This window comes from Tupaia chinensis, unplaced genomic scaffold (genome assembly GCF_000334495.1).
Source record: "Tupaia chinensis unplaced genomic scaffold, TupChi_1.0 Scaffold144682_1, whole genome shotgun sequence".
Lineage (NCBI taxonomy): Eukaryota > Metazoa > Chordata > Mammalia > Scandentia > Tupaiidae > Tupaia > Tupaia belangeri.
Genome location: NW_006204543.1, coordinates 3296191 through 3320174, shown reverse-complemented (window position 1 = coordinate 3320174; position 23984 = coordinate 3296191). Strand labels below are relative to the sequence as shown.

The 23984-nt window shown below is 54.8% G+C and overlaps 1 protein-coding gene across 8 annotated transcripts in view; it reads right to left on the bottom strand.

The window, feature by feature from the left end:
* Positions 1 to 23984, bottom strand: part of NEO1 (neogenin 1) — a gene marked incomplete at its 5' end in the record, with an annotated part of 82445 nt that overhangs the window by 14132 nt on the left and 44329 nt on the right. For 4 of the 8 annotated variants that reach the window (XM_014583747.1, XM_014583753.1, XM_014583750.1 and 1 more), the window contains 14 exon segments: positions 1636 to 1780; positions 4012 to 4080; positions 7599 to 7631; positions 8284 to 8478; positions 9600 to 9707; positions 11582 to 11720; positions 11797 to 12020; positions 13245 to 13340; positions 14383 to 14577; positions 15043 to 15153; positions 15841 to 15988; positions 18045 to 18094; positions 22065 to 22203; positions 22836 to 22984. In XM_014583747.1, coding sequence (XP_014439233.1) covers positions 1636 to 1780; positions 4012 to 4080; positions 7599 to 7631; positions 8284 to 8478; positions 9600 to 9707; positions 11582 to 11720; positions 11797 to 12020; positions 13245 to 13340; positions 14383 to 14577; positions 15043 to 15153; positions 15841 to 15988; positions 18045 to 18094; positions 22065 to 22203; positions 22836 to 22984 — 1801 coding nt within the window. 8 annotated transcript variants of the gene reach the window in all.

Genomic DNA, 23984 nt, shown 5'->3' with positions numbered 1-23984 from the left:
GGCAGGAAGAGCTTGGCAGGCAGGAATGACAGGTTTTGTGAGCCAAGGGGAGAGGGCAGGCGGGGGCAGAAAAGGAGAGAGAACAGTGAGGGATGCAGCCAGGGGTCCAGGCCCACGCCACTCTCAGCACAGGAACAGCGGGGTGGAAGCAGCTTTGGCTGCAGAGATGAGGGCCCCGTTTGGGTGTGCTGACCTAAACGAGCCTCCCAGACACTCCCAGTTTCTGCATTGGCCAGCTGCACGGGGAGGAGGGCGGCCGGAATGAGCCCACTGCCCCAGCACACGGGGAGGAGGGCGGCCGGAATGGGCCCACTGCCCCAGCACACGGGGCTTGTGAACAGTGCCAAGGGATGGGGCACAAGGCACACTGAGACCGGGGCTCTGGCTCGGCAGCTAGGAGGCCCCTGGTGACCTCAGTCAGAGTGATGGTGGTGGGGTGGCGGGGCAGCGTCAGGACCCAGGAGAGCGAGAGCAAGGGCCAGCCGTGGGGAGCAGACATGAGAGCATGAACGAGGACTCTGGGCTGAGGTGAAGGGGAAGACAGGTCTGTCCATGCCGGGGCGGCTAGGGCCAGCAGGAGGACAGGCTGTCTCCCACTTATTTCTAAAGGCAGGAGAAGCCAGAGCTCCCTGAAATGCTGGAGGGACAGAGCAGAGGGGTGAGAGGTCGGCTGGGCTGCAGTGTGGGGTCTCAGCACAACCCCCGAGATGTGAGAGCTGAGATCTGGATGGCGAAGGCCTGGGCAGCTTCCACGGCAAGGGCACACAGGCCGGGCGGGCGGGCTCTGCCGATGAGGAGCACAGGCCAGCTCCGGGGAGCGAGGGGCTAAAGGGCCGTCTGAGAGCCAGTGGGTTACGCTCTACGTGACCTGGCCCTGGGGTGCAGGACTCTGTGACAGCGACCCTGAGCGGAGGCACAGAGCGGGAGAAAGGCACTCAGAAAAGCTCACTTCTCTTTTCCAGTGGGGGGACCCTATGACGCTCCGTATGCTGACTTAAACCATGGAACACCGACTGCAGGCCCTGCAGGAGGACGGCACCTACTGCCAGCTCTTCTTCCCGCTCTCGGGCTAAGGGCCGACACCTTTAATTACTTCAAGTTCGAATTCTCCTAAAGCACTGACAAATTCTCCATCTTCCTGGTTTTTAGATTTTTAAGAAATAAAACTATCTCAAGGTTTCTGAAACTAGATATGAAATCAAGGTCATAAATATAAATAAAAGTGAAAAGTCAAATAAAGGAGCTTGAAGAAAATTCAAGAATGGGGAGAATGTCATCCTTGAGGCTTTTCCATTTTTAGATTTTTGCATGGGACATGTGTGCTCGCTGGAGAGAGTGACACAGAGAGGGAAAGTGAGAAATCCCCCCCGGGGGTTGGCCACGCCACAATCCGCTCTCACTCTCCTCTCAGGAATTTGGGCACACACACACGCCTGGCATGATTGCCAAGCCACTGGGTCCTGACTGGCACTGCGGTGGGCCACGTGGGATCCAGCTGCCTTAACCTCTGTGCCACTGGCCGGCCCTGGAACTGTCCCTGGCGTACTGATCAACGCGGTGGACTTTCTACACACGGAAGTCACGCAGAAGCGAAGGCAGTGCCACCGAGCGCCTGCGGCGTGTGGGGCTTCTTACTTTTTCTGGTGAGAAGTGGTGCGCCGGGTGCAGAGGACGGCCACCGTCACGACCACCACGACGGTGGCGACCGCCGAGACGATGACCACCAGCAGCATGTTGCTGTCCAGGGGGGACGTGGGGCTCCCGTGAGGGCTGTTGCTGCCTGCGGGCGAGAAACGGCACACCTGCTGGCCCTCTCTCTGTCTCTGTCTTTCTAGCAAGCACACGCGCCCTATAGCAAAAGAAAACCTCTTCAAAAGAAAGAAAAAAACATATTACTGGGCAGATACCATAGTCCAGCGGTGAAAGGAGCTGGATCCCACATGGCTGTTCATGGCAGGGAGAGCAGCCTGTGTTCCGTGACCACACAGAGAGGGAAGTTAGAGGGAAGGAAGGGAGGATGAGAGGGAGGGAGGGGGGTGAGGGGAAGAGGAGGAGGGAGAAGTGGACAAGGCCAGATCACTTAGAACCTTGAAAAAATCCCGACTTCCCTCTCCTCCCTATCAGTACTTTCCCACTGCAGCTCCCTTCTATGGCGGTCCTCCTCTCTGCCCATCAGAGCTGCCGATTCGGGGTGGTCTGCCTGCCCATCAGAGCTGCCGATTCGGGGTGGTCTGCCTGCCAGTGACGAGTCTTTGGTCATTAGAGGCTCTGAGAGCTACACGCACATCCCTTTCCAGGATGGAGCCAGGGGGCCTTTGAGGCAGGACTGCTGTGCGTTCTTGCGACTGCCCGCTGGCGCGAGCTCTGGTCCACTCCACCCTTGCCCAAAACATCTGGAGCAGGATGCCTGGAGTGGCTCGGGGGGTGGGGGCAGGACTCCCTGAACTCTCCCCAATGGCGTTTTCCTTCCCCTAACCTTGCTCATGGCCTGGGCAGCTCAGGAGGCCTTCCCGCCCTTTGCAACGCCGGCAGAAGCTCTTTCTGAAGAATTTTAGTTGCTTTGCAGTGATTTAAAGCTTTTGGTTTTATAAATGCCTGCCTTCCTTCAGTCTTTCAGAATGCTCTTTTGGGTTGCGAGTCCTAAGACCGCGAATAAAGCTCTTTGTTCCTTACAGATTCAGGGTGTGAATTCATCCACCAAGTAAGGGCTGGTGAGACGGCCCTAATCTGAACACTTGAAGTCTGAAATGCTCTGAAATCTGAAGCCTTTGAGGGCCGATTTGGTGCTGCATGTGGAGAATTCCACATCCGACTGCATGTGATGGATCTCAGTCAAAATGCGGCAAAACCAGAACACTGTGTGAGACTGCCTTCAGGCTAGGTGTGCGGTGTATGTGAGACATAAGTGAACTTGGGTTTCCGATTGGGTCCCACCCCCAGGATATCTGCGTATCTGCAGATACTCCAAAGTTGACACCATCTGAAATCCAGACACTCCCAGGCCCAGGCACTGGTGTGGGGATATTCACCTCGTCCTTTAGAACATGCATTTTACTGGCATGGAGTATGGTGGAAGAAATTCCTACCACCGAGGGACAGCCTGGGAATCTGCGTCTTAGAAAAAAGTCAGCTAGGGTGACTTACAGAAAACCCAGCTTACACGTTACGATCTAAGCCAAACCTGCCGTCTCTGTGGGGTCCCTGCCGCCAGCCTGGGTTAGCCAGCCCTCCCTTTGGCTCTGTGACTACACAGGCTCCACTAAGCACACCGCTAATCGAAGGCCGATCCAGGAGGGCTTAGGGGCTTATCTTCTATATTTGGTTCCATCACTCTTATCCTTCCATTCTGAGAAAAAGACAAGTGGACAGATCACTGACACCAAACACATTGACCTTCGATAAAACAATGGCTTCGTACTGCATACTGGAGGAAGCCCAGAGGGCTCGTTTCTGAAAGCAAACTTCTCTTTCTAGAGGTGCTGGGCCACAGGAAGACTCATGTAGGAACAGGTCCTGTCTGCAGTTGGGCATGTGGGTACTGCACCCCATAACGCACGAGCTTGCTGTAATTTGGCAAGCACTTTCCAGAAAGCACCTGCAGCAAGATCTGTTAGATTAAAGAGAAGGAGGAAAGAAAAACGAAAAAAAGAGGTGGGGCTAGCCTGGTGGTATGGAGGTTAAGGTGGCTGGATCCCAAACGGCTGACTGTGGTTCTAGTCCCAGACACAGCAGCTTGGAAGACGGGCTGGGCACGTGTGTGTGTGTGCATGCATGCCCAAAATCCCAAGAGGAGAGTGGAAGAGAAGGGACTGTGCATGGCCGTGCCCCGGGGCTGGTCTCTCTCTCTCTGTCTGGCGAGCACACACAGGCCCGGGAGCAAAATGAAAACAATGCAAATAAAGGTGGGTGGGCACACTCCAGCTCACTGCACACGGGCTACAGGGGGCAGGGTGTGATTTCAGGTCAAAGTGCCCATGTCCGCAGCAGGCCGCAGCGAGGGAAGGACTTTACCGCTCATCGGAGGCTTGTAGTCGGACCCCAGGTCTGGCAGCCGGCTCCCTTTTCCTGCAGAACCTGAGGCTGAAGGAGAAGACACCCTGTCAGTAACTCCCCGGTGCCTCGGGCTGCCCGTCCACTTCCGAGCTGGCCGGTGCGGTCTACAGGGGATATCTCAGTCTGCTCTCCGGGAGAGAATGGAGCGGCACACAGATAGCAGGAGAATGCGGTCTGCATGTGCAGAGCAGGCCAAGGTAGGCTGTTACGCAATGAGGCATCTGAAAGGCTGCGCCCCTGCCCACGGCTGTGACCAGGCTGTCTGTGGTTTGGAAGGTGGGAAGCACCCGTCCTCTGACCCAGGAAACAGTTCCTCAAGGGCTGCTCGGAGGGCTTAGCAAAGGAGCAGCTCCTGAAGAAGGGCCATGAGGACCGGAGGGGTAGGGTCTCTGTGAAGGGCTTCTCCCTCCCAAGGCTCGGGCTGTGCTGATCCGGCCGAGCTGGTGTCAATACTGGGTTCCTTTCCCGACTGAGTCGCCCTCCAATCAGACGGGTTCCCTAAGCAGGAGGAGGCCAAGGGGGTTTGCACTGGGCTCTGACTGCTAGAGGTGGAGAGTCCTCCCTGGCTTTGCTCACCAAGGACTGTCTCTTCGTCTCTCACTGTGGCTGCTGCCTCAGGGTTTGAGAGCAGCCCAGAAGTGGGCCTCGTGGACACGATCAACAGCTTTTAAAAATTCCTATTCTTGGTCTTGAGTTTTTGGCACTAATGGAACAGCTGCGTGGATACGGCCAGTACAAGGAGCCCTTTCCCGGTGACAGTGACGTAAAGGCACTTCTCCAGCCCGGGTGTGTGGCCAGAGGGCGGGGTCACACTCTCCTGAGAGGGGCCTGCAGGGAACGCACAGTCGAGGTGCTCTCCGTAGTTACCGCGCACAGCACTGGACAGCCCGCGAGGGACAGTGCACCACGCAGGCCCGCCTGAGTCTCGGCAAGGACAGAACTAGTCTGCGTGCCTCGCTTTCCTCACCTACTCCGGAGACCACAACGGGATCTACTTCACGAAGCTACTGTGAGGACAGAACGGAAATTCAATACCATAAACTGTTCTGAATATGGCCGGTCGCAGTCAACAGTTCATAAACACCAACTACCGCTACCATAAGCATAGGAAACCTCCAGACAGAGTATGGCCTCTCCCTCTACAGAGGGAAGATACGAATGGCAAGCTTCAGAAAACGCGAATGAGAGCTACTCTACAAATACGGAAGAAAATAAATCAATAAATGTTATGGTCTGGGAAATGCTCTGACCCCTAAAGGCTCCTGTTTTGGAACCTGATCCTGGTGGGCAGTGACTAGGTCGTCATCAGATCGTGGGGGCTCTAGTCTCCTTAACGCCTTGCGATGGTTGCAGCTCTCGTGAGAAGGGGACAGCCGTCACCAGAGCGGGCTGTTAGAGACGGCGGCCCTCCCTGCTCCCGTCGGTCATGCTGCTGGACAGCCTCATGCTGGAGTTCCCAGCCACCAGGACTACAAGCTCAGGAAAACTCTCACTTCTTTACCAACGACCCAAAGCTCAGTTTTATGTTAGAGACACAATGACGGACGAAGACAGCTGTTTCCAGAGGCTAAAACCACCCTACGACGCGCTGGCAGCTCTGTCCGAAAGGTCCCTGACCCCTCCACACTTCCTACAGTATGTCCTTACTTCTGCTGCCATCACCTCCCCAGGTGACATCCCTGCAGCTCGAAATCCCAGTTATGTTTCACGTGCTTTTCCAGGTGACAGAGCCTACCTGGCGAGGATGGCTCGGGGCTTGCTAGGCTCTGCACACGTAAACGCACTCTGTTGTCGGGCAGGCCACACTCAGCCCGAATCCTGGGCATCATACTACACAAATAGCTGCCATGGAACAGGCTCTGCCAAGGCACTGCTCGCCCTGGACGTCTGCAGTGCTCGGTGCTCGGCCTGGACATCTACGGTGCTCGGTGCTCAGCCTGGATGTCTATGGTGCTCGGTGCTCGGCCTGGACATCTACGGTGCTCGGCCTGGACATCTATGGTGCTCGGCGCTCGGCCTGGACGTCTACGGTGCTCGGCGATCTGCCTGGACATCTATGGTGCTCGGCGCTCTGCCTGGGCATCTACGGTGCTCGGTGCTCAGCCTGGACGTCTACGGTGCTCGGTGCTCTGCCTGGACGTCTACGGTGCTCGGTGCTCTGCCTGGACGTCTACGGAGCTCGGTGCTCTGCCTGGACGTCTACGGAGCTCGGTGCTCTGCCTGGACGTCTACGGTACTCGGTGCTCGGCCTGGACGTCTATGGTGCTCGGCCTGGACGTCTATGGTGCTCGGTGCTCTGCCCGGACGTCTATGGTGCTCGGCGCTCTGTCTGGACATCTATGGTGCTCGGTGCTCTGCCCGGACGTCTATGGTGCTCGGCGCTCGGCCTGGACGTCTACGGTGCTCGGTGCTCTGCCTGGACATCTACGGTGCTCGGTGCTCGGCCTGGACGTCTATGGTGCTCAGCGCTCGGCCTGGATGTCCACGGTGCTCAGTGCTCGGCCTGGACGTCTACGGAGCTCGGTGCTCGGCTTGTATGTCTACAGTGCTCAGTGCTTTTTCTTTAAACCATGAATAGGAAACCCCAAGGCTAACCTGACACTAAAAACATGAAGGGGAAAGCAGCTCAGACACTGGACGAGGAGCGCGGCCGCCTACTGCACTCTGGCCACGTGCGAAGCGGAAGAGCAAGGAGCACGTCCACAAGGCCAGCACACATGTGGGCTGCAGTTAAGCCCTCGCGTGGCCACACACACGCATCTGCAGTGTCTCCAGTGTACAGCGAAAGCTTCACCGAATGCAAACATGGTTCGAAGCTCTGAAACTTGACACCTCGTTAGCCAAGACCCAAAGACCTGAACTTCTAACAACTACTCCTAAGCCATGGAGCAACGACCCTATTCGCTTTCCGTGTTCTGTCTACACCAGAGGATCAGCTTCAGCTCCTGTCCTCCCGTCACAGCAGCAGCGCCGACGGCGGGCAGTGGTGCCAAGATGGTGACAGCCAGGCCCACAGTCCCCGAGCCCCCATTCCGCACAGCTTCTCTGCCCTTTAGGATGACCAGCTGTGTTAGAGGGAGGGACGGAAGCACAGCTCGGAGTGTGGCACTGATGTGGCCACGGAGACGCACAGTCTACAGTAGCAGGGTAAGCGTGGACGTGTCACTTAGGCACGCTAATCAGCTGGGTGCTATGGTAGCGACCCTGGGTGTGAGGGCCCCACGACAAGGCAAGTGCCGTCCCTGCTCCAAGCGCCAGGAGCTCAGCATGAGGGATAACCTGACCACACTCAGGCCACTCCTACAGTGGCAGGACTCAGTCCAGCCGGCTCAATTTCCTCCTGCCCGTCTCCTTCCCTTCACATTCCCAGCTTTTCAGATACCCCAAGTGCCACAGACACGGCCTCGACTCGACTTTGGCTAGTAATACGTGGTTTTTAACACACGGTACTGGTTTTCAGTTAAAACGAAGGAAGAAAGGAACAAAAACCGAAGCTACGAATAGGTCAGGAAAGAGGAGAGGAAAGAGGCTGTCTGCTCATTTACCTTGGTCATTAGGCATTTTATCAGAGGAGTCCGCTAACAGGCCAAGCACGGGAAGAAAAAACAAGAGCAGGGTCACAATTGAAGACGGACAGGCAGAATTTTTAAAGGGGAAAAAAATAAAACCCACACAAACGTTCAAGCAAATTAAATCTTGCTTTTAAGACGAACCATAAAATCCATACAGGGTTTCCACACCTCCCCAGTCTTGGTCCCAGACTACATGGTGTTAGCCGAAGCTCACCTGGCTCAGTATTTTACCCTCCTTTTCTTACCTGGAGTTTCACTGAATAGGCCCCTGAGTCTCGTTCTCTACAGAGGCCCCGAATCAGCCTTTCGGGTTAAGAGCTTGCACATGTGCAAAGAACCACCCACCACAATCACGTGCTTCAATATTACTCTGTGCGGGACCCAAGGAATCGAGGGAATCCCATCTGATCTGATTTGGTAAAATCTCAGACCACTATAATCCCCCGGCCCCACACAGCCGGGACCAAAGATCCCATGCATATGACACGGTGAGGCCGGAACCGGGCGATCACAGACCCAGCGTCGGCAACGGATGAGAAATCACTCCCAGAGAGCCCCTCACTACTTTCCTGGGCCAGGCCTGGTCTCTGCATGCTGAGGGGTACGGGTAAGCACAGCCCCACAGAGGCAATGACAAACCCTCCGCTTGGAGCTTTACCTTTCGGAGTTCTGAACTGGACGGCTTCGGACATGGGCCCCATGCCCTTGGAGTTGCGGGCCTGGATCTTGAAGTAGTAGGGCGTGTCGAGAGTTAACTCTTGGATCTGGTGCGTCAGCCTATTGCCCACCACGGGCTCGATGACCCAGTCGTGGATCTCCGCGTTCACGTCCGTACTGTAGTAGATGATGTAGCCTGTCCGCGGAACAAGGAGGACACCACTCACTGCCGTCCTTCCTCTGCGTCAGTAAGCCCACAGCTGCGTGCTGCCCCCCACGGGCGTCAGAGCACATGAACGGCGCACCTTTGGGAGTTGGCTGTCCGAGTAACACTACTCTGGAAACTAGTACGTAGCCTGACGTGCTGTTTTAATGCTCACCAACTTGATTTCCTCAAAGAAGAACTCCTGGGTGATAGATAGCAACCTCATTCTCCCAGACAGGGGAGGTGAAGCCACAGCAAACTGTCACCCGAGCCTTCCCCCAGGGGTCACTCGAGCCCCAGGCTGAGGCAGGAGGCAGCACAGCTAAGAGCCCATCTGACCCCAAGTGTGGCTGCGGTTTGGAGACAAGGTAAAACGGGATCCGGGTCAAGCCAAGCTTGACTCTTTTACAAGAGACCAAGTCAAAAGCTAAAAAAAGAAAAGGACATTTAGACCAGGATATATGGAAAGGGACTCCCTGGAAGGCTAGGAGCAGGACGGCGTCAAGAAATGCTTGCCGTTTCCTCGCCACCTCCAAGGAGCACTGGCCGGAAGGGAAGGGGAGCAGCAGCCAATCTCAGGCGCTCCCTCCGTGGCGAGGCTGGGGCAGCCACTGTGGAAGACTTTCCCCGTGTGTTTAAGGGGGAAGTCCAGGTCCTGTCAAAGGTCTAGGCCTCTTCAGATTCTGACCTTAGCTGGAAGAACCCAGGAGCCTAAAACAGCAGGTCTGGGGAAGGAATTAAAAGCCTAACGGGACGTTTGGGCCCGAGGTACAGAGCGGACTGATTACTGAGTATTTCCTTGCAGCGTCGGCAGGGCTGACTGCGTGCTGGTCAGGGCAGAGGCAGGGAAGAACAGCTCTCTGAGCAGCACAAGCATGTCACCCGCGAAGCCACGCTGCAGCCTGAGGCGTCCGTGTGCCCATGCCTGCCAGACCTGCAGGTGGCGCAAGGCCAGAAACTTGCTGTCCTGCTACTGTGGGCAAGAAGCATATCCTGCTCTAGTTTCGGGGACCACCGTGCTGCACACCACCCCATAAATGACCACACTCCTCTCCTGGAACGCCTCTGCCAGGAGGACCGGGCACAGAGGCACATGCTGCGAGTCTTCTCACCTGTAATTTTGCCATTGGCTTCGGAGGGAGGCTGCCAATTCACGATTATGGTCCTGGGTTTCCCCTCTTTACTCACGACGGTCACATCCTTGGGTGGAGAAGTAGGAACTACGAAACAACAACACTTGCTGTGAGCCAGAGTATGCTCAACCCCGCCCATCTGAGGTGCAGCGCAGAGCCCAAACCCCAAACGGGAGAGCCTCCTGGCTTTGAATGCGCCGGTACGAGAAGGATATGCCAAACCCCACAGGAAGCAGATCCCAGAGTTTGAGTCCCAGCCCTGGTGTCTTGAAAATGCCCAGCACATACACGTGCCCAGGATCCTGACAGGATGGAGAACTGGAGGAAAAGGGACTGCAGGATGACCAGGCTGGGGGAAACCCCTCTCTCATGTACGCACATGCATTCCCTGCCATTAAAAAAATGACAGCAGGCTTCTTGTGCTTCTATTAATAGGAAATGAGCAAATTAAGTACATTCTTAAGTTTATTCTTCTCTTCCTAAAACACTGAACTTCTCTTAGAGAAATGCAAAGGAGCTTGGTAAAATACATCCTAAAGGAAAATGCAATCCCATGTTTTAGCTAATGGGTTGGAAATACGGTAAAAAGGTATTTTTATAATGCTGGCAAAGCAAGCTCAAGGTCCAGTTCGACTTCCACATACTGTTTCCAACTCTCCAAATCCAACCGTTTCTCTGCAGGAGTCCAACTACCTGGACAAAGGACAAAAATGACACCAACAGCAAGCCCAGTCTCTGGAGAACCTGTAACTCTGCTTTTCATTATCCAGGAGGCCAGAACAGAGTCCCACTGGTCACACACGTCCCCATGCCAGGAAAGCCCAAGAGGCAGAAGAACAGACTGATAAGTGAGCAAACTGCATCTCAAGTCCAGAAGGCTGCCCTCCCCTCACTTGCTGAGCCATCTCTCTGCCTCTCGTCCACTAACCAAAAAACGTTACCGAGACTTCGGTGGCACACTTGACACGGTGCTAACTGGTTTGCACTAAAACTATAGAAGCCACTTGGGGATCACCTCTCAAAGTATCTGCCCATCACAAGCACACCACTGGCACTGGCTCAAGCTCGGGCGGGTCCCTGCAGCTCTCTCAGTTTACCAGTGAAGCAGGATGAAGGACACCCCCACAGAGCTCCCCCTGCTGCTCCCTTCGCCCCATGACTACTCCATAACGAGGGAAAGGTAAGACAATGGCTTCCCTTCTGCAGAGAAAGAAACCGGACACAGAGAGGGTAGGCGGCCTGCTCTTGACCACAGAGCAGGTGGTGCCTGGGCGGGAGCTCCAGACCCCTGGTTCCTAACCTCTCTGTGCTCTGCAGGATATGATGATCATATCGCTGTGCAGTGACGAGAAAGTCACAAATTGCCAGTTGAAATAGCTACCACAGGGGCCAGCAGGTGGCAGGGTGACTGGGGCACCAGACTCTCACATGGCTGATCATGGTTTGTCTTGGACAGAGAGGACTGCTTTCTCCTTTTCCCTCTCGCTTTCTCTCTATCTCTGGTGAGCACACATGCCCGATGGCAAATTAAAAAAAAAATTACAATATTAAATAAAATTAAGTAAATAATTCTTTTTAAAAAAAGGTGACCACTAAACTCTAGACGTAGTTGCTGGCTGTGTTCTATAAATGCATCAACTCAGCCTCCAACAGCCTCCCTGGGCAGTGAGTGGGTGACAGAGTCTCTGGACCAGCTGAGGTGTGACCTCCCCACGGACTCACACCGGCCTTCTATCTCACAAAGGGAGCAAATGTCCCCTGAGGGGGTTCGGACCACACGTACCTAACTCAAAGGTGGTCCCGTGGACTCACACCGGCCTTCTATCCCACAAAGGGAGCAAATGTCCCCTGAGGGGGTTCAGATCACACGTACCTAACTCAAAGGTGGTCCCGTGGACTCACACCGGCCTTCTATCTCACAAAGGGAGCAAATGTCCCGACGGGGTTCGGACCACACGTACCTAACTCAAAGGTGGTCCCGTGGGCTGTCATGCTCCACGTGCTCGACCTCCGACCTTTGGTCACCATCACAGAGAATTCGTAGAGTGTGTTTGGTTTTAAGCCAGTCACCAGGTAACTCAGCGTGGTTGCGTTTGCGTTCTGGAAAAGCGTGAATGGAGAACTTCAGAAAGAGCGGGCCCGGCGGTCGGCTGCCCCCAGAGTGGACGTGCAGTACCTTGTACTTGGTGTTGGCTGGGATGTTGGTCTTCCAGCGCACGGTGTAGTAGCGGGAGTCTGTGATCTTCTGGTGTTTGGACAGCGAGTTGTCCGCCCACGTGAGCCTTATGGTGTCGTGACTCAGAATGGAAGCCTGAACCCCCACGGGTGGCATCATGGGAGTAGGATCTGGCACTGGGGTGTATGGAGCATTAACAACAAACAAATCAACCTCGGAAGTGTCTGGGCGGAAGTAATCAAAGGGAGTGGCATTTTAACATGAACAGAAAAGAAAAGAAAAAGGAAACGCAAGGTAATACAATGGGATGAAAAGTGAGAAATGGAGAAAAAGAAAGAAAATCCAGAGTTAATAGGTAACTACCAGTTCTTTAGAGGCGTATTCCCACTAGCGTTCTCTCAGGGAAAACCTGCAGGAAAATGCTGAGAAGAGCAGTAACTGGCTACACTTCTGCTGCATTTTACAGGCCTATCAGAATGTGATAACCCAGTGATTATTTTTACGCTTGAGTTTTCTTAAAATGACTTAAAATTTGGGGGCCAGCAGGCGGCACAGAGGTTAAGGTGCTGGATCCCAGAGAGCTGACTGCACGGTTCCTCCCAGTCCTACTTCCAGTGGCTTGAAAACCATGTCGGACCTGTGCACCTGTGTGTCCGAAATCCCAAGGGGAGGACGGAGAAGGGACTATAGCGAGGCCACCCCTGGAGGGTGACTTCTCACTTTCCCTCCTTATCTCTGACAAGAGCACATGACCTATGGCAAAAACTAAATACCTGAAACTCTACTTCTTATCTAGAAAGGGTCATGCTTTTAAACTCGGGCAGAATTTCTAAATAGCTTGCAGCTAGTTCGCAGTCAGTCTGGAGGCTGTGGTTGGATCTCATCACTGGACATGAGGGGCCCGCTCTCACTCAGCCTGAAATGTCACAACGGCACTTCTGCCTGGCCTTGGTACTGGGATATCCAACACCCACTCGCATGTCAAGCTGGACCTGCTGACCCTGGGGTCTAAAGGCAAGATGGCTCACACCAAATATGGCAGAAGGAACCCCATGGCACTGTTCTGTCTCGAGTCCCCACGAGGGACTATCTGCCGCAGCTACTGCAGTAGTCAGAAAGGCAAAGGCTGTGGTTACTGTGGGCCCCCACGACAGGGCTCCCTGGGCTTTCCGAGTCCGTGTGCAGCGGTGGAAAGCCACGTCCACGCCCGTGCTGTCTCACGTCAGAGGCAGCAGACCCCTTCCCTGCGCATCACTGCCGGGGCCAGATAAGAGCGAAAGCAGCGAGGGCTGTGGGCCCAGGGCACGAGCCCGTTTTTCCACATGAAGTCTGCACCCTACACCGTGCTACGCTTTTCTCTTCCTTCCACCGACCCCCGCGGGGTGGGCCCAGGCCGATCTGCGAGCTGTGGGGAGGACCACTGACGGGGAGGGACAGACGGGCCTCACCTGTGTGGGGCCTGGTCACCGCGCTCTCGTACAGCGGGATGCCTTCGCCCACGTTGTTGAACGCCTTCAGGGTAATCACGTAGTGAGAGCTGGGATCTGAAGGGAAAAGTTAAAGCGCTTTTTAAAAATCCTCACTATAATTTTTCTTAATAATTTGTTTTCCTTTCTTTCTAAGATTTTTGATGTAGGGCGCATGTGTTCACTGGAAAGAGACAGAGAAAGTAAATGAAAAATCACCCCCCCAGCCCCGTGGGGGGAGACAGCCACACTGCAAATTCTCCTCTGCTCTCCCCTCGGGGTTGTGGACATGTATGCACATGCACCTGGCGTGTATTTTAAGCCACTGGGTCCAGGACTTGAACTGCGCTACTGGCCATGTGGGATGGATGCCTTAACCGCCATGCCACCTGCTGGCCTGACGTTCGCTCTCCTCCTGGCTGAGATGAATGGGGAAGACGCTATCCGTCAGTCCTGGCCCAGGCAAAGTCCAATTCCAGAGAGAAGACCTGGTCCCGTGGACGTGCTTAATCACGTGATTAAAGTAACTGTCCCCAGCAACGGGCTGTCCGAGGCCTCCTGATCAGATGCACTGAGAACCCCACACTCCACACCACCTTCCCCAAAGGCACAGCCTCCGTGTAACGAGGAGATGGCGGCAGGTCTAAACTGAGACGCAGTCTACAAAATACAAATGGCCTGTGCTTTTCAAAAACGCCAGACACGAAGTCCAGGAAGAAACAGGAACTAACTGCTCCGTCCGAAGGAAACTAATGGTGACGTAATGTGGTGTGTGACGGGTGATGCTGGGTGGGAAGCAGAGGGCGGGAGGAGGAGCCCAGAGACACTGGTTCCCTTCACTGCATGAGTTGCTAAGTGTCCTGTCCAGAAGAAGTGTCCCGGAACCGCGCCCTGAAGGTCTAGGGGAGCAGAGGCACCGCGTGTGCGCTCACTCTCAGCTGGTTCGGGGAGCTAGGGAACGGTCCGGCTACGTGGTTAGCCGGCAGCCCTTCGGGGAGCCTGGGGGAGAAAGCACAGGCTCTCTGTATTGTTCTCGTAACTTTCCTGTAGAACTGGAATCATTACGATGGGGGTTCAAGAGAAGGCACGGGCACGCCCGCTCCCCCATTCCGAGACGCACCCAGGTTTTCGATGGTATAATAGCGCTGCTTGTAGTCCACCTTGATGGTCTGGGCGTGCGGGCTGCCGACGCCGTAGCCGATGGCGTAGCCTCGGACCACGATGTTCTGGTTCTCTGGCGGAGTCCAGCTGACCACGATGCTCGTGACAAGGGGGCGGACGTGAAGAGAACTAGGCACTTCTGGAACACGAGTCTCTGGGAGGGCAACGGAAAAGGGAGATGAGATCTGGTGTCCTTTAGAACTCTGCACCATCCTCGGGGAGGGCCACCCGGCCCCTGTCTCCTCCTAGGGCTACACAGCACCCATGTGGAGGTACTCGCTGAGCACACAGGTGAGGCCGGCCCATGTCCAGGACAGAGGGAAACGGGACACTGCCGTGGGGAACGAAGCTACACCTGTGGGGCTCAGCCTTCAGTCTGGGAGCACCCACTAACTGAGCAGCCTTGGCCAGAGCCCCCGTACCTGCCCAGTTGTCCTGTTTCTGCCTAGAGGGTTGATTCTATTTTAAAGCCACTGCCAACCTCACTGCAGGAGTCCTGCTGCACTCCAGGAGCGGCAGCGACACCTGCAGCTCAGCTCACAGCTTCAGACCACACATGCCCGGAGCCTGACCAAGCCAGAGCTGTGCAGGCGACGCGTGAGACCGCAGCCACTCTTACCGTCGAGGTCACTTTCGAAAGTCTCAGCCGACAGCCAGTCGGTCGCCGGGCCGGTCCCATTGATGGTCAGAGCGGCCACCCGGAAGTTGTATTCGGTGCCCCGATCGAGACCTGAGACCCGAAGGACGGGAAGAGCTGTAACGGGGCTCAGGGAAACAGGTGGGCCCGCTCGTTGGCACGGACATCAGGTCCAGCTCAGGGCACGGCGTGGTCACGTATGAGCGACCACGGAACACGCAACACACACGTGTGCTCCCAGGGGTTACAGGCTTTTTTATAGGGTCTGAGGCACCTTGGAGATTATTTATGACAACCCCCTTCAGTGTGTTACAAAGGACGAGAGGGCCAACCAAGGGACAAGGCTGGATGGTCTCAGAAAACAAGGACAAAACTCAGAAGGAAAGCAGGGCTGTGGGACCTGGGCGGCCTCTTCTCAGAACGCCAGGAAACCCTCCAAACCCCAAATACAGCCTAGACATGTACTGGCCAACAGACTGCCTACACGTAGACACTGCGATTGCGGAGGAAGCACCTCCAGCCTTTCCTTGGTACAACTTCACCTCCCAGCCGCCGATAAAGCGCACGGTTCCCCGACACGCACACCGAGGGGGAGCCCGGCACGCGGAGGTGGGGCCTTAGGCCTGCTTCCCGTTGGTGAATCAGGGCTGAGGCATTAAAACTTTCTTGGAACTGTTTTTAATTTGTTTGGTCAGTCAACGGCTCGGCAGTCGTCTGAGCGGCACACGTGGCTCTCTGAGAAACGCCGTCTCGTCCCTCGGCCGGCGTGCAGGAGCCTACCTTCAATCAGCTGAGACAGCTGTGTCCCAGGCACCAAGGCCTCGGCAAAGTCACTTTTCCGGGAGGCCTTTCGGTAGCGGATCTTGTAGCCGGTGATCTGCCCGTTCTGTGTGGTTGGAGGAGGTGGCTGCCAGTGAGTCATAACGCTCTGCGAGAGACCAGATCAGACAGAAAGGACTAGATGCAGACGCAGCTGGGGATGGTGCCCTGCCCTCACAGCCGGGACGGTCCGTGTGCCCTGTCCTCACTGCCCTCACAGCCAGGACGGTCCGTGTGCCCTGTCCTCACTGCCCTCACAGCCGAGACGGTCCCCGGTGCCCTGTCCTCACTGCCCTCACAGCTGGGCCGGTCCATGTGCCCTGTCCTCCCTCCCCTCATCCCCCTGCCCCCCCAGCCAGGCCGTTCCTTGTGCCCTGTCCTCACTGCCCTCACAGCCGAGACGGTCCCTGGTGCCCTGTCCTCACTGCCCTCACAGCTGGGACGGTCCCTGTGCCCTGTCCTCACTGCCCTCACAGCCGGGACGGTCCCTGTGCCCTGTCCTCACTGCCCTCACAACCAGGACAGTCCCCCTGTGTCCTGTCCCCCTGTGCCCTGTCCTCACTGCCCTCACAGCCGGGACGGTCCCTGTGCCCTGTCCTCACTGCCCTCACAGCTGGGACGGTCCCTGTGCCCTGTCCTCACTGCCCTCACAACTAGGACAGTCCCCCTGTGCCCTGTCCTCACTGCCCTCACAGCTGGGACGGTCCCTGTGCCCTGTCCTCACTGCCCTCACAGCCGGGACGGTCCCTGTGCCCTGTCCTCACTGCCCTCACAGCTGGGATGGTTTGCACCGAAGCTGGGTCCTGACAGCTTTATGAAAGACCTCCCTGGTCTCGCTGTGTACAAGGAGGGACACAGCTCAGACCCTGTGTAGATTCCAGCACCTCAGCGATCAGGCGGGCTATGAGCAGTGCACCTTGAAGCCCTGCCCTTGGGACTTTGCCAGAATGAAGATGTTGGGCCCAGGAATCCAGAGATTTCAGGACGATGGAAAGGCAGCGGCCCATGGCCAGGACATAAGCTACTGTCGAGTACCAAGACTTTCCCACCTCTAGTGGGGAGCAGCTGCAATTAAACAATTCCTAGCCAAAACGCTTCCAGAAGGGGATCATGAGTTAGTTGGGTGTTTCTTAGTGTGGAAAGAGTCCTACAGGATTCGGGGAAAGACTGAGTGTCTCAGCTGTCTATGTGGCCCTGTGGGGCACTGGCCTGTGCGAGGCAGGGCCCCGCGGGCAAAGCAAGTCTGGCCAGGAGGGGTTGGGGCAGATACGGCCAGCCTGGCAGGCATCTGGCTCTGCCTCATGCCACAGCAAAGGCCAGGGTAGAACAGCCTATTCCTCTGCCACCTCACCCAGGTCTGCACACTTGACACTGGAGCCCATGCTTTACCTAACAGGAACTGTTTATGGGAGGGGTGAAGTAGTTTTGGTATCAGAGGAAGGAAGTGGGTTACATAGAATCAGTGACTCAGTTTCTTTTCTTTTAAGGTTTTGCCTTATAGGGTGCATGTACTTGCCAGAGAGAGAGAGATGGAGAGAGGGAAAGCGAGAAATCATCCCCAGGGGATAGTCATGGTGTAATCCCTTCTCCGCTCTCCTCTCAGGATCTTGGGCATGTATGTACACGTGCCGGGTCCGAGTCTCAAACCATGGTTTATCATGCGTGAGTCCAGTGCCTTAACCACCACACTGCCTGCTGGCCCTTAGCAAGTTGGTTTCTAAGCTCATCTTTACGGGCGAGTGTAATTCTATGCAGTCTTACTTCTCCGTCTCATTTGAACAGTTTTCACTAAAGTTCTGGTTTATAGGCTCAGCATTTTTTTGGTTTAGTTTGCTATAGGTTGCATACGCTCACCAGAGACAGAGAGAAAGGAGAAAAGTGAGAAAGCACCCCCAGGGGGATTGAAATTCCTTCTCCTTGATTCTCCTCTCAGGATTTTAGGTACACATGCCTGGTGTGATTTTCAAGCCTCTGGGTCCAGGACTCAAATTGCTTAGTTGGGCATGTGGGACCCAGCTGTCCTAGCCCCCACGCCACCTGCTGGCCCCAAGAGGTGTAGTATTTTTAGAAGCATCGTTTGTTCTGATGCGTCCTCACAGAACCTTGCTTTCTAAGCCTGAGGGGCTCAACGGACAACAACACAATAGAGGCCCTGTGAAGCTTACCTTCGAATTTCTCACTTCCAAGGACAGATTCTGAGGAGCAGCACTGGGAACTAGATGGGGGGAAAGGAAGGGGGAAAAAAGTTTTAATCACCCACCATGCTACGGTCCTCAGCCAGACCTCACACAGAAATGCTCCTCAGACACCGCCGACACCGCCAGAGGTCTAACCACCCCTCGGGTCTGAGGCCCTTGGAGTGACAGCACCGGTGGAGAAGGCATGCCGGGGCAGTTGTTTTTTTAAAAGAAGACACCTTCAGAAGGGGATGCACCCACACAGAGTCCCATGCATCTTGGAGAAGTTAGATATTCATTTCCACGGGGATGGAGGACTGGGACTTGCACGGATTCCATGCTTTTCTAGATCCAGGTATATTCCGAACCTCTGAGGTTTGCTTTGGACTATTCTTGGTGACTTTCTTTTTTACCTTGGGCAAGAGCCACACATTTTCTGGAACTGAGTTTAACGACTACAGCAAGTGACTGAAGTGGGTAACGATGTTACGGGTCTGGGGTGCCCCAGCCAGCTTCCACGGCGCGTCTCAAGCAGGGCAGAGATGTGTGAGCAAGGTGGCTTCCGTAACGTGCACCGTCTGGCTTCCCGAGGCATCGGAGCACTCGTTCAGACGTGCAAGTTCGGGACTGCTGAGACGCAGCTGCTCAGCCAGCTCCCTGCCTTGGGCCATGGCACGGCTGCCTCCAAGCTGTGGCCACACACGTTCCAGCATCTCTGCTCGTCGTGACAACAGCAGGTGGGGAAAACTAGGCCTTGATTAAGTTTCTGCCCACTCACAACACTCACGCCAGCCTTTCCCCCGGACACCTATGGGATCCTCTTCCTTCGTCACTCAGTGACCAGGTACGCGGTGTAAGAGCCCATGGTGCTGAAGCTGCTGGGAGGCAGAGGACACAGCTTGCTCTTTGTTATGACGCATGCCTAGCAACGAGCCCAGGCCTCGACCCCAAGATTTGGGTGCAGGGGGTCCGGGGGGACCGTGGCACCTGTGTTTTGAATAGTCCGCAAAGGACTCCCCAACCATCTCCCACTAAGAACTGAGTGGCAGGGACACCCAACATAGCCACTGCTGCTGTCGGCATCACGGTCCTCGAAGCCAGATACGCCACCTGCTCACCAGCCCACAAGGACTTCACCCTCACAGCCACACCGAGGAGTCTGTTATCATCCCCACTTCATAGACCGGAAGTACAGACGAGGCCCGGGCATTTAACCGGACAAGGTATTCATCTCAGCTGGCAAAGAGCCACGCTCAGCCTCATTCCTGAGCGCTGCTGTGACCACCAAGCCAAGGCACGTGGGGTCAAAACGCCAGCCCACTTAGCCGTTACTGCCGGGCTCGTGTAGAATGAAACACCTGCAAGAAGCATTTTCCTCAACTTATTTATTTTTTTTAGAATTAAAAATACTGAACTTCATTTAATTAATTAATTAATTTTAATTTGACCGGGGGTGGGGGGGAGGGGGAAAGAAAGCAAGCCCCCAGGTCCGGGACTCAAACCATGGTCAGCCATGTGGGAGGCTCAGTGCCCTCAACCACCATATCGCCTGCTGGCCTGTTTTCTCAACTTAAAACAAAAAACAAAAAAACAACCTTAGCAACGTTTGCAGCTGGCTGGCCAAGTTACAGTTTCTACTTTTTCCTTTTTTCCAACTTCTTAGCCTGGAAAATGTTGAGCCCAAAGAGATGAGTGGCAAGAACAGTAAAATGAGCACTGTATACATTCTTCTCCTGGATGACCAGATGCTAGCTTTCTGCACACCACACACGGATTGGGATAAATGCTGTTCCCCAATGATCCGAGACGGCTGTGGTCCCAGGGCTTCACTCCTTTGGACTTTGATGTGTGTCCCTGGTACTGCCTAACAACGAGGACTTCCTCTGACAAAACCACAACACATCGGTCACATTCACAGTGCAATCTCAACACAGAAGCACACGAAATGCCTGACAACATCACCTGTCACTATACACAGCCACCTCACCGGACCAACAGGGCCTGTCGCTGTTTGTGCCTCCAGATCTAGGGCCTGTTGAAGGCCAGACGTGTTTTCTTTTATTTAGATTCAAGAGTGATGCCCCAAGCTTTTCCTTTTTTCTCATAGGACTAATATATTTTAAGAATCCAGGTCAGTCTTTCTAAATTACAGTTTTATTTTTCGCAGGACCTCCCTCAGTTTGGATGTGTCTGGTTGTTTCATCATGGCTGCCCACTCGCTAACCGTGCCTGGCAGGGAGCCAAGAGCAGTGTGGCCGTCTTTCTCGTCTGTCACACCAGAAGGCACACAGGGTCAGCTAGGCGTGGCCACTGACGTGCACTGAGCTTGCGTATAAACGGGCTGTATGCACACACACGGCTTTTCTTGTTTTTCACTTTTGCTTAGGGCATGTGCTCTTGCCAGACAGCGAGCGAGAAAGTGAGAAATCACCCTGGGGGAATGGCCACACAGCAGTCCCTTCCCCTCCACTGAGATTGTGAGTATCACATCCAAGCCTCTGGCATGTTACTCCAAGCCTCCAGGTCCGGGATGTGAACCGTACAGCCAGCTCTGTGGGGTCCAGCCGCCCGAGCCACTTGTCACCTGACTGGCGGCATACACGCGTTTGTAGAAGGCATCGTTGTAAAATAGCAGTTACCTGAGTCTCATGAACTAAGCAGTGACCGCTGATGTTCTCTGCCCCGTTCTAACACGGTATTAAGTCATCGGGAAAGTCATGGCGTGCCTTTCTACGTCTGTCTACGTGAAAATGCATCTGACTTCCCCGATGACCCAATATATTTTGTAAACGCTGGTCTTGACCGGCACCATCTGTGGTGTGACGGAAACGGCCAGCTCTGAAAAGGTCATCGTTAACGAGGTTTCTTTCTAAGCACGAATTTGTGCGACACAGACCCGGAGATGCGGCAAAACAGGCCTCTCTCTCGGGGTGATCAGGCCCAGCGGTTCCTTTTACTTGATTCTGAGAGCGAGAGAGTTTAGTGACAAGCTTTCCACTGGGCTGGCCCAGAAAGGCGGCCATGTGGGAGCGGGGCTTGTAGGTTGGGAAGGAATTAGTGGAGGGGGGCCCTTCGCCGGGGATTAGTGGAGGGCGTACTTCAGCCGGGCTGAGGACACCGTCCCGAACACAGGGTGTCGTCAGTGAGTCCCAGTGTGCGTTCATGACGGGGCGCGACTCACCCACTACAGGGTACTATGCCGGGGCAGGACAGGAGGATTTCTGTTATCAAATGGGCCAAACTGGCCTGTTAATGTCTGTGGGTGTGACTCACTCCAGGCCCTCTGCAAGGGGTTTTAGAAATAGGAAAGAGCTGTCAGGCTTCCGTCCTCAGTGGCTTTGCACATACCACAGCTCAGGGTCACAGGTACATGTATGTAACTCTCTGAAGATTCAGTCCCAGGTGAGAAAGAAAAGTGCCACAAACATTGAGGAGGCACGACGACGGATGTGGCAAGTGCACCTGGCTGCTAAGTGAAGGGGACGAGCCTCCGACAGCCCTGGAATTGCTCAGTGGAGGGGACAAGCCTCCGACAGCCCTGGAATGGCTCAGTGGAGGGGACGAGCCTCCCAACAGCCCTGGAATTGCTCAGTGGAGGGGACGAGCCTCCGACAGCCCTGGAAGGGCTTAGTGGAGGGGACGAGCCTCCAACAGCCCTGGAATGGCCTGTACCAGGAACACGCAGCAGTGTTCATATACACGTAAGCTGCCACTGAAATACGAACGCCGAGAACCTGGTCAGTGCCAGGCTCGCTCACTGAGTCTGACAGCACACAGCTCTGTCTGGAAGGAAGGTACGCCTAAGTGTTGAACAACTCGACGGAAGTCATGCAACCGGGAAGGACAAGCTCAGATGTGAACAGAACCTTCCTGACGTCAAAGCCCGTGACCTTACTACCTCTCTACGAGGGGCCCGTCTCCTCCGTTCTCCTCCTGGGAATTCGAGCTTGCACGCACACGCAGTGGGTGTGATTTTCAAGCCACTTGGTTCAAAGAAGATAAACTCACCATCTGACAAGGTTCGAACAGCCACGTCTTCCGTGGACACGCCCGGCCCGTGCTTGTTGTAGGCTACCACTCGGAAGCTATACTCTGTGTATTTCTTCAACCCGTTCACGGTGTAGGAGAGACTCGAGACGTCAACGTCCTTGGATAAAACAAAACATTGTATGTACACGCAACGGGAGCTGCATGCAACTCCACAGAGCAGAGACCTGGCCACGCTACACATTCTATACACTTTTTAAAAATGTTAGGTTTTGCCAGAGATAGGCAGAGGCGGTGAGGGGGAAAGAGAAATCACCTGCTAGGAAGGATGGCCATGTCACAATCCCTCCTCTGTTCTCCTGGGCTTGGGGCGTGCGCACGCGCACACACACACACACACACACACACACACACACACGCCTGGTGTGATTTTCAAATCACCTGGTCTAGGACCTGAATTGCAGTTGGCCATGTGGGAGTCCAGCGCCCCAACCACCATGTCACCTGCTGGCCCCTGGGTTTTTATTCCCTTTACAGAATGTTATTGAACAATCACAGCAGGTTAATCATCAATGGTGACAATTTAGCTAGAAATCTCTCTTGGTGTTTACTGACTCTTGCTGGTATAAATGACAAAATCAATCTTAGTACAAAAAATGGAATCCCTCAGCTTCTCGTTTCTTGTCCACCTCTTTCCCCCTCAGACGTCCAGTTGAGCAATGCTGAGTTTTGGAACAATATTTCGACGGTACTTTTTCGATCAATGGTTTGGAAAATGGCTTCGTTTCACACCTGTTCTCGCTCGGTGCCTCTTTCCATGTAGTACAACTTGTAATTCTGGATCTCCCCGTTGCCAGACAACGGCGTCTCCCACGTGACAGTGATGGACGTGGGAGACGCTGCGTGTGCGCGGATGTTAGGTGCTGGGCCAGGGAGCTGAACTGGGGAGAAAAGGTCGAGAGTGAGACGGGCACACTTCCCCTCGCGGTCTGACGCTGCGGTCAGCAGTACTTTCAGACCGGCTACGTTTGAGAAAAAACGAGAAATGAGAAAACGAGCTGGTTTCTTTTTTTTTTGGTTCATGTTTTTCTTTTTTTTAATCTCACATACATCCATGTTTTCTTTTTTATGACTCAAATCAAAACTGGAAGTTAATATGTGACACATCCCTAATTTATTAAAACAAAAACAAAAACAAAAACAAAACAAAACAAACAGAAAAGCCCCCACACAATGCAAGAGTCTTCTCGGAGCTCTAGAATCCTGGCTGTGGTGGGAGCCTGCAGCGCCTAGAAGCACCCGCCACGAGGAGAGACCGGCCCCAGCCAGAGGCATGGTGGGTCGGCCTGGGGCTGCAGGGGCGGACGAGCCCCTGCCCGAAAGGCCTCTCTGTCTATAGGAGGTCAGACTACAGCAGGGGGTGCCCATGGGTTCGGTGCGTGGTCAGAATGAAAACAGAAAGCAGCCAGTACATGACTCTGCTCTGAGAGGGGCGGGGCAGGGCAGGGCTGGCGAGGACTGCATGGGCGAGGAGTGAACAGCGGTCTCAGACACCAGGAGAGAACCACCCGGCTGATGGAGGATGCAGGACAGAGGCAGTGCTGTGTGGTTCAGTGTGGCTGTAACACAGAAGCGACGCGCGAGACACACGGATGGGACGACCAGAGCCACAGGGCGGGGACCTCCAGTGCCCTGTTCTGGAGCCCTCTCTGTAGGAGTCGGGCAGTTACTGAAAAATGGCGAGCAGGACCTGGATGTATGTGAGATTAAAAAAAAGAAAAACATGAACCAAAAAAAAAAGAAACCAGCTCGTTTTCTCATTTCTCGTTTTTTCTCAAACATAGCCGATCAGACCTGTGTGCTCATGCCGGCCGGTGCTGTGGCTGAGCGCTAACGGGTTTGCAACCGATGTCATCTGTACCTCGAGCCGTCAGATCCCTG